Raw genomic sequence first — 9903 nt, forward strand, 5'->3', positions numbered from 1 at the left:
TAATTGTGCTGTTGGAGAAGAATATTAAAAGTACCATGGACTTCCAGAAGAACAAACAGATCAGTGTTAGAAGAAGTACAGTCCGAATGCTCCTTGGAAGGCAGGTTGGCCAGACTTGGTCACTTAGACTTAGGACATATTATCAGGAGGGACCAGTCCCTGGAGAAGGACATCATGACTGGTAAAGTGGACGGTCAGAGAAAAAGAGGAAGACCCCCAATGAGAGGGATTGGCCAAGTGGCAGCAGCCATGGGATAAAAACTAACAACAATTGTTAGGGTGTCACTGGACCGATCGGGCAGTGTTTTGTTCTGTTGTGCACGGGGTTGCTAGGAGTCGGAACTGATTCAGTGTAAGCTAACAACAAAATATACATATGCATATATAAAGTTTTTAAACTTCATTGTGAACTGCGTGAAGGTTTACAGGGCAGATCATCAGTTTTACACTCAAGAAACCATCCACTTTGTTTCATTGCAATGACTGTAAACCCTACATTGTAACCTTGCTTCTCTGGCTTCGTGTGTTTCCTGTCTCCATTCCTCTTTCTTCACCCACTCTTGTGACCTTTGTCTTTGGGTGAATGCTGCCCTTTCCCTCTTAAATGCTTGGGGTGGACACAGCTGTGTGGATACAGCAGTATTTTCGTTATTTCTGTGGGTTATTAATGATCTGAATGATCACAGGGGCCTAAATTGGCTGTTGGCTGGAGCCTGTCTCCCACAACTGTTTGGGTGGGAGTCAACAAGGGTTACCAACCTTGTTAATTTTTTTGTTGTTACGGGCCACAAAGTCAGTTCTCTCTCGTTTACATGGTTTCTTTCTGAGACCGCCAACCTTGTGGTCAAAGTCCAGTGTTTATCATATGGAACCTCCATGTGCCAAGATTTTTTATTTTAAATGGATCTCTTATTTTTAAAGCAATTAATTTTGTTATTGCTGTTTAGGACATGAGGAGGCTTCATCAATGTCATGGAAAATTCTAGGCTCTTTCAGTTCCAGTTTACCACAAAGTTTTTGAACCCTCTGGGTACACACAGCAGAACACACACCAATTCAACAGTTTCTTTCCGGACCATTCGATGAATTTGATGACATTCTCACCCTGTACACCCATCCTCACCCTCCCTTGCTGAACCCTAGCCCCCCACCCCTCTCTCGTTACCCCATTTAGCCTCCTGAGTTACTGCTGTGAGCTTCTTAAAAGCAATCCTAGTGTGGCGGTCCTTGGGAACCCCATACAGGATCGCTATGAGTCAGAAGGGACTTAACAACAACAAAGTTGTTAAAAGAGCACAGTGCGCAAAGCAGACATTCTTTACTAGTTAAGTTGAACGATTCTTTGGTTTTGAGCTGACTTCGGGGAGCATTTTTGGCTTAAGGTTTAAAGGTTTTCTCAGTGCAATAGGAGTTCTTCCAACCTCCACGGCTCCAGAGTGGCTGGATTCCCAGGAGATTTTGAAATTCTCTCCCACACTTTCTCCCTTTTGATCAGAATCACTCTTCAGACCCTTTAATTTACTGCAGTATTATTGACAATCTGTCAATCTGTCAGTAAACGGTTTTCTCTAAAGCAGGTCCAGAACTCTAAAATTGATTCCAGTGAAAATCTCACCCTCCCTTTCTGCACGAGTCCATCCCCGTGAACCTTCGGAGGCCTTTACTCAGCAGCTACGCCACACACGTTTCCATTTATTATAAACGGCATAGGGATTTTGTGTTGGTGGTGGAGTCAGAAAAAGAACTGGGGGAATGAGAAAGAGACAAAAAGTAGTAACAGTAGTTGGATGTGATCTGGAAACATGTTACAAGAAAAGGGAAACCGCAAACCAGGTTTAGAGGAAACACAGTAGCGGTGAACTTTGTAACTTGGTTTTTAAAGTTCTGATTCTCAAACACAAGTGATTTAAAAGGTGAGCTTGACTCAACTTTTAAAAAGTTGAATCTTCATTCGGGTTGTGGGTGACACTGATTTATTGGGGACATGTGGACACAGGATGAATGTGCTTGCTAGAATCCAGGACATCGGGCAGGTGGTTAGCTCTGGACCTCCACAACCGTCAAGAAAATCGGTTACAGGTAAATAAATGCTTGTTGATATAGGAAAATTGGCTACCTTTATATCTTATTTATAATCTTAGTCATTTTTTTTTTTTTTGCCTTCTTCTTGTAACTTTCCTTCCTCTAGTGACAAAATGTAACCATGGTTGGTGTAGACTTCTCGCTTTCCACACAAATGAGCTGGGTTCGAGTTCCGGCCAGTGTGCCTCATATACGGCCGCCTCTGAGCCATCCGTGGAGGCTGGTGTGTGCCTGTGATGCTGGACACGTTTCAGTGGAGATTCCAGAGTAAGAGTGATGAGAAAGGCCTGGTGATCTGCTTCTGAAAATCAGCCCGTGGGAACCCACCACAGTCCGATTGTGGAGATGGCACAGGAATGAGCAGCCTTTTGTCGTGCTGTGTGTGGGGTGGTCATCAATGGGCAGCTAACACTATACTGTGGCTGTTGTTAAGTGCTGCCAAGTCAGTTTCCACTCATAGTGACCCTGTATAGGGTTTCCAAGGAGCAGCTGGTGAGTTTGAACCGCCAACCTTGTGTGGTTCCGTGTTTTATCCCACAGCACCACACAGGAAACTACTGTTGTTGCGAGGTGCCATCAAGTCAGCACCAACTCATGATGACCCCGTGCACAGCAGAAGGAAACACTGCCTGGTCCTGGGTCAACCTCACAATCGCTGCTACACTTGAGCCTACTGCTGCTACCACTGGGCCAATCCATCTCGGTGGGGGCCTCTCTCTTTTTCTCCGATCCTCCACTTTACCAAGCATGATGTCCTTCTCCAAGGACTGGTCCCTCCTGACAATATGTCCGAAGCATGAGTGACCAAGTCTGGCCATCCTGGCCTCCAAAGAGCACTCCAACACAGATCTGTTTGTTCTTTTGGCAGCCTGTGGTACTTTTAATATTCTCCCCCAACACGCTAACTCAAATGCATCAATTGTTTTATGGTCTTTTATTCATTGTCTAACTTTCACATGCCTATGAGTCTAATGAAAATACCATGGCTTGGGTCAGGCGCACCTTCGTCCTCAAACTGACATGTTTGCTCTTCAACACTTTAAAAAGGTCTTGTGCAGCAGATTTGCCTAATGCAATACATCCTTTGATTTCTTCACTGCTGCTTCCATGAGTGTTGATGGTTGATCCAAGTAAAATGAAGTCCTTGACTTCAGTCATTGTTCCATTGATAAGAATGTTTTTATTAGTCCACTGGTGAGGACCTTTCCTTCCTTCCTTCCTCCCTCTCTCTCTCTTTTCCTGTGACTTAACTTTTAAGTGTTGTTCCTAATGGGCTTGGTGGAAGATTACCTGTGGTGTTTGGCTGTACCTGTAATTGACGTCTTGTAGTGAGGTCTCCTTTACTCATTGGAGACATGATGCACCATTGCATAACAGAAACAGACACTTTGTAATCATCATCTAGGGTAACAACCACATCTCTCTGAGAAAGCAGCTCTGGAAACTTACACAAGGAAATCCTTCCAACGTCAGGGGTGGACTCTTAGCTGGGAGAGCCCTTGGCTGCTTAAGCTCGCTTTGATCTCTGTGCCTGCATGCACTCTGATCCCTCATGAGTGTGTGTGTGGTTACGAGGCTCCCTTAACCCTGGTCTTAATCTCCTTTGGAGTGAGGACAGAGTGAGAAAGAGGGCAGGCTAGGCTCCACCAGGCTGTCCCCTTCCCGCCCCCTCGCTCCACCGCATTTGGATTTTTGTTTGTTTACATTGAGGTGCAACCCATACTGAAGGCTGTGTTCTACTGTGAATTTACAAATGACCCCATCACCTCATCATCATCTTCGGCCCTTGCCTCCACATATACTGGTACTGACACACGCACGTCTGCACGCAGGATGGAGCCAGTGAGCAAGAGCGGAACTAAGTATTTGAGGGGCGGGGCCTGTGAGCGTGGGCGGAGCCTGAGCATTTGTGGGGCGGGGCCTGCGAGTATGTGCGGAGCATGACCTGAACAACCCAGGTGCGGGGACTTGGCAGTCCTCAGGGTGGGGCCTTAATGTCCAGTGTGGGGCAGAGCCTGAACACCCATGGGGAGGGGTCTATGAACGCCCAGGGGGTGGGGCCTGGAATTGGGAAGGTAGGGCATTATTGTCCATGCCTGTTCACGACAGCCCAACACCCGTGGTGCACAAATGTGCCATTAGGGACTCGTCAGGGGTCCTACCACAGGGAGCGGGGATGCGGATCCGCCAGCGCCTTGTGTCAGGGCCCGGTCCCTCTGCTGTGCGGCTGCACGCTGTCCACTGGCACTCCCTGGTCCATCCTCGCAGGGAGGGGCAGCCGGTGAAGGCTCCTCGGGCCTACACCCACCTCTGGGTCAGCTCGTCCATTCCCTCATTAACATCCACGCTGATGTCGCATCCAAGGCTCGTCCATAGGCGTCCCCCAGGGCCCAGGAGAGAATTCTGCATCCTCCACTGCCAAATGACGGGTCCAGGTGATGACACCAACGGCGGATGAGGGGCCGAGGAGCTGCTCCCCAGTATGTCCAACACCATAACCCAGGGAGCCCCAAGATCAGGAGTCTCCACGTACAGGAGGGCTGACCATCCTGTCCGCCTGTGTCCCTGGGCCCGTGGCCTGGGCTGGGCGGCAGATACCGACTTGGACGGGGCCCACCATCCCATTATAACAGGGGCTGCCTCGGTGAACGAACACTTAGCGGGGGCGTGGGTCCCACGCTCGGCCAGTGGAGGATCCACCCGTGTAAACGACAGGCCTGAGGCACCAAGGCAGGGGCCAGTGGACACAGAGGGCGGGCGTCCGCGAAGACTCGGGCCACGCCACCCAAAAGCACGCTGACAGCTCAGTGTTGAATAAATAAAAATTTCTATTCGTACAAATGCAGACGTTGGGGGGAGGGGGGGCCTAATGTTTCTTCAAAGACAGTCCAACGGCTAGACACAGTTTGTTGTGTCTGTCTGTCCGGAGCAGAGGCCGGGTCTCTGCCCAGCTGACCGACTGTCTGTCATTCCCTACCCACCCCTATAGTCACAGCAGCTGCGAACTGTCCTCATCCTCAAAGTCGTATAGGTCCACGGCGCCCAGTGCAGAGGGCGCTTCCAGGAAGGGCCGCACGTCCAACTGTGGGTGCAGCTTGGGGTCCACGGGGCTGAGCTCGGGCTCAAAGCTGCAAGAGAGGAGCTGTGAGCATACAGAGGGGACTGGCCGTGAGGCAGGTGCTGAGAGGGGGCTCGTGTGAGCAGATAGGTCCCAACCACGTGGGGGGATCGACCCGTGTGACCACAGACGGAACCCAATCACGTACCCACGTGACCACGTTGGGGGGGGGGCAGGAGGTGGGGTGGACGCGTGTGAGCACAGCCAGGCCCCTATGGCGGCGGGAACATGGGGAGACAATGGTGAGGGAAGTGGAGGGCAGAGACGAGGGTTTATCTCCACAAGGCAGAGTGGAGTACATGGGGCCGCTACGAATTAGAGCTAACTGAACTACACATCCCAAGAAACACAGACGTATAACAAGGCTGTAAGATGCGACCTCAGGGGACAAGGACCTGCTTGGAGGTCAGCACACTGAGCATCTAACCTGGTTTTGGTTGCTAAGTACCAGTCAGCAGTCTTATGCATACCAGGAGGAGACACTGAGCAGCCCGAGCCGACCTCACAATTGTTAAACTCGAGCTGACTGCAGCTGTTGCCATGGTGCCTGTCCATCTCCTTGGGCTCTCGCGCTAGTTTGCTGACCCTCCACTTTTCCGCCCTAATGAAGTGTCAGTGGAGGAAGGACCAGAACACTCTGGAATTGTGACCGCCCCCTACCTCGCACCGTACCTGAAAAACGGACTCAAGATGACTACAGAGGAGACGGGACTCCCGGACGGACGTCTCTGTGACTGTGGCTGAGGCAGCCATGTCTTCAATTGAAGACACAAAACCACAGTGGGTGAGAACCACCTGGTGAGGTCAGTGCCCTGCATCCGAGCTGGGAGCGGCTGCCGTGGGCAGGGCGGGCTGGAGCAGGACCCCCCAGGCACACAGCGGGCCCGGGCCCGGGTATGAATCGTGCCTCTACCTACCCCTCGTTCCATGGCTCCCCGACAGCCTCTTCCGCCACGAGGATGTCGTACTCCTCGGCTGCGTACCTCTCCCAGTCCGAGAGCTCCGGGCTGTCACCATCACTGTCCTGGATGAGATGGGCCAGTCAGAGTGGCCAAGGCCGCGGCGCACGGGGACCCACACCGCCGACGCTCACCTTGAGCAGGGATACCTGCTCCTTCTGCTCCCGGTCCAGGTACTTCTCAATGTTGAAGAAGGTGTCGAAGAAAACACCTGCCATTTTGCACCTCTTCAGGTCATGGAGGGTAATCTTTCCTGCAGGGAACACGCACCGGAGCTGAGAGGCCCTGGGTGTGCCTCACAGGGCAGCAGGTTCCACATGGACACCCGGGGTGGGCCCTGGGCAGGGACACATACCTCACACCTGAGCTCTGGGGCGGGACCATTCCCCCCATCTCTGTGGCCCCGCCTACCTAGGCTCTGGGGCGGAACCACTCCCACCCCCCACCCTCATTCCCCACAGGCCCCGCCCACCTGAGCTCTGGGGCGGGACCACTCCTCCCCTCCATCTCTGCGGCCCCGCCCACCTGGGCTCTGGGGCTGGACCACTCCCTCCTCCCCTCCATCTCTGTGGCTCCGCCCACCTGGGCTCTGGGGCTGGACCAGGTCCAGCATCTGGCAGAGGCAATCCTGGAAGGGCAGGGCCTCGATGGCCATGTTGTCCAGGCGGCGGCATTGCTCCTCATAGAAGTACTCGAGCTCATACATGGACAGGGCCCCGTCCCCGTCCAGGTCCATGCAGCGAAACCAGTACTCGATGCTGAGCCCACCAGGCCACGGGTGAGGAAGAAAAGTCAGACATGGCACACACCACATACGGCCTGGACACGCATCACCATGTTCACACACCCACAGACCTGCCTGCACACATGCCTTGTGCACACCTATACCTGTCGGTGCAACCCACATTTCAGATGGGCCACACATCACACAGACGCTGCCCCTGTGTGAGCAGAATGTCCTCACACACTGCCCCCTACAGTCACACCTGTGGTAGGGGATCATCCTCACCCTGTACACACACTGCCCCCTACAGTCACACCTGTGGGAAGAGACCGTCCTCACCCTGTACACACACTGCCCCCTACAGTCACACCTGTGGGAGGTGACCATCCTCACCGTGTACACACACTGCTCCCTACAGTCACACCTGTGGGAGGGGACCGTCCCTCACACCTGCACACACCTGGTGGGGGTCTTCTTGTCCTCCTCCGAGATGAGGAACCAGACGAAGTCGGCGTAGCTTATCTTGCCTTCCTTCTGCACCTTCCTGCCTCTGGGCCAGGCCGGGGAGTGAGGGTGGACAATCAGCTAGCGTCGGCTCCCACCCCTCACCTGGCTCCCCTCTCCCTCAAGCAAACATCACGGAGTCTGACCCTCCCGACGTGTGCACATGGCATCTACATCACAGCGCTCCTGGAGGCTCAGCCCCGCAACCCAGGGGATCCAGCACTGAGGGGCCCCTGACATGGCTGCCCAGGATGGGGCTCACCCTCGGGGAGAGGTCGGCACGGTGCACGCACCTGGTCACCGCCCCTGAGAAGATCCGCTCTACCATCCTCGTGGATATGGCTGCAAGTCAAGGAAGGAATCAAACCCAGCGATCGACCCAGCCTGCTGAGCCAGCCCGGGCGGGGCTTGGTGTGTGGCGGGGCTTGGTGTGTGGCGGGGCTTGGTGTGTGGCAGGGCCTGCTGTAGGGCGGCCGGTGGACAGAGGTGCTGCCCGATCCTGGCGCCCGATGGCGTTTTGTCCCCTCTGCTGTCCCCGAACAGAAAAGTGTCTAGGGGGCCTGAGATGCCGGGTGATGTATAAGCAGCATGACACACTCACGTCACTGTGTGTGAATGACTGCCCGCCTTCACTGCGATGGGAGGGAAGTACATTTGATGGAAACACGAGCAGGTGAGAGAGGCACCTACGGACATGCCCTTCCCCTGCCCCCAGGACCATCGGGGCAGACCCCAGTCCTCAGTGACCTCTTAGGCCAGATCCGAGAACAGTAGAGTCGGCCCCCCACCTCTGTAGGCCCACAACCAGGAAGGACAAGGGGTCAGGGGTCAGCTGTGGCTCAGAGGTCAGGGACCCAGGTGTGCTGTATTTGTACAGGGGAGACTCAGGTGTTCCCGGGCACAGCCCCCTGGCGCCTCACCGTGGTCATTGTGCCGGGCCAGGTCGTCGGGGTCAATGAGCAGGTCGTGGTCTGTATCGATCTCCCAGAACTTGCAGTAGATGACGTAGAAGTGCTCGTAGGAGAAGAACTCCGTCAGCTGGTTGATGTCTGCCTCTTCCTCCAGCAGAGCTACATTCTGGGGGTGCAGGGGGGTGGGATGTGGGTACCGGGCGGCAGTGTGAGGCAGGAAGTCGTGTGTGACTGAGGACTTAGATGGACGGCAATGTGCTGGGACGGGACTGACCAGGGTATGGATGGGAGGGACTTAGGGCGAGTAGTGTGGTCACGCATCCAGAACCCCCCCACTGGGTCCCCGAGTGTCCACAGGACACATCTCCTCGGGCCCCCATCCCCCTATACCTGCAGGAAGGAGCTTTTCCTGAGCTCTGTGCACGTGATGCGCCCTGACCAGGACCGGTTCACAGTGTAGAAAATCCGCTGAATGACCTGGTGGAGGGGGACACCGTGAGGAGGAGGGGACACCGTGAGGAGGAGGGGATGCTATGAAGAGGAGGGGACACTGTGAGGAGGAAGGGACACTGTGAGGAGGAGGGGACATTGTGAGGAGGAGGGGACACCGTGAGGAGGAAGGGACACCGTGAGGAGGAGGGGACACTATGAGGAGGGGGGACACTATGAGGAGGAGGGGGCACCGTGAGGAGGAGGGGACACTGTGAGGAGGAAGGGACACTGTGAGGAGGGGGGACACTAGGAGCAGGAGGGGGCACTGTGAGGAGGGGGCTCTCAGGGAGCAGGTCCAGGTGGGTCCAGAGGTCAGAGGGACCAGTCGGGGGTCTCCCAACCCTATTCCTGATAGAAACCACAGAAGGGAGGGAGCTGGAGCATGTGTGGGGGACACTGACTGAGAGGAACTCAGGGACCAAGCAGGTGGGGGAAAGGGGACAGAGGGTCACGTACAGGCCCTCAGGACAAAGGCCTCTTCTCAGCCGGGACTCCAGTCTCCCTAGAAACTAGCTGTCCATGTTTAACTCTGGTGGGGTCTCAAGACACCGGGAGGTTCGCTGTGTCTGGACCCACACACAAGACACTGGGGTCCCACTGGCACCCCCAGACAGGGATCAGAGCTGCCGTCACCAGAGGCTGCAGGTGACAACTTGGGGCCCCAGGTGGCATCCTCAGTAGAGGACAGGCGTCCTTCACCAGGTCCTTTGGGGAAGGACCTTTCTGAAAGGTGCCTGAGGACCAGCGGGCAGGTACTCACGGTGGTGATGTAGCGGGAATGGAACTCGGACGCCTCCTTCAGGAAGGACAGACCCGGGTGTGTGTTCACCACATCCTACATCAGAGGGAGGAGGGGACTCAGGGGTGTAGACAGAGGGAGGAGGGGACTCAGGGGTGTAGAAGGAGGGAGGGGGATACTCGGGTGTAGACAGAGGAAGGAGGAGGAGGGGACTCAGGAATGTAGATGGAGGGAGGTGGGCAGATCTGAAAGCCCATCTCTCAGTGGTTTCTCAGGTGAGACATGGGAATGCCCAAAGTGGGATCTAACACAAAGTCCTTAAAATTTTTGCTGTGAGCAGAAGATGCTTCCTTGGGGCGTGGCCTGCCTCCCTA

The 9903-nt window shown here is 54.7% G+C and overlaps 1 protein-coding gene across 1 annotated transcript in view; it reads right to left on the reverse strand.

The window, feature by feature from the left end:
- Nucleotides 1-5071: 5071 nt before the first annotated feature.
- The window catches only part of PPP2R3B (protein phosphatase 2, regulatory subunit B'', beta), a 35846-nt gene continuing 31014 nt past the window's right edge, over nucleotides 5072-9903 (reverse strand). The window contains exons 6-14 of the mRNA XM_006876261.1: nucleotides 9551-9625; nucleotides 8689-8775; nucleotides 8308-8464; nucleotides 7681-7729; nucleotides 7344-7433; nucleotides 6742-6917; nucleotides 6294-6412; nucleotides 6118-6224; nucleotides 5072-5210 (exon numbers count right to left, since the gene is read on the reverse strand). Of these exons, the coding sequence (XP_006876323.1) occupies nucleotides 5072-5210; nucleotides 6118-6224; nucleotides 6294-6412; nucleotides 6742-6917; nucleotides 7344-7433; nucleotides 7681-7729; nucleotides 8308-8464; nucleotides 8689-8775; nucleotides 9551-9625 (999 nt within the window). The remainder of the gene's footprint in view (nucleotides 5211-6117; nucleotides 6225-6293; nucleotides 6413-6741; nucleotides 6918-7343; nucleotides 7434-7680; nucleotides 7730-8307; nucleotides 8465-8688; nucleotides 8776-9550; nucleotides 9626-9903) is intronic.

The sequence above is a fragment of the Chrysochloris asiatica genome, unplaced genomic scaffold, assembly GCF_000296735.1.
Source record: "Chrysochloris asiatica unplaced genomic scaffold, ChrAsi1.0 scaffold00372, whole genome shotgun sequence".
NCBI classification, from domain to species: Eukaryota; Metazoa; Chordata; class Mammalia; order Afrosoricida; family Chrysochloridae; genus Chrysochloris; species Chrysochloris asiatica.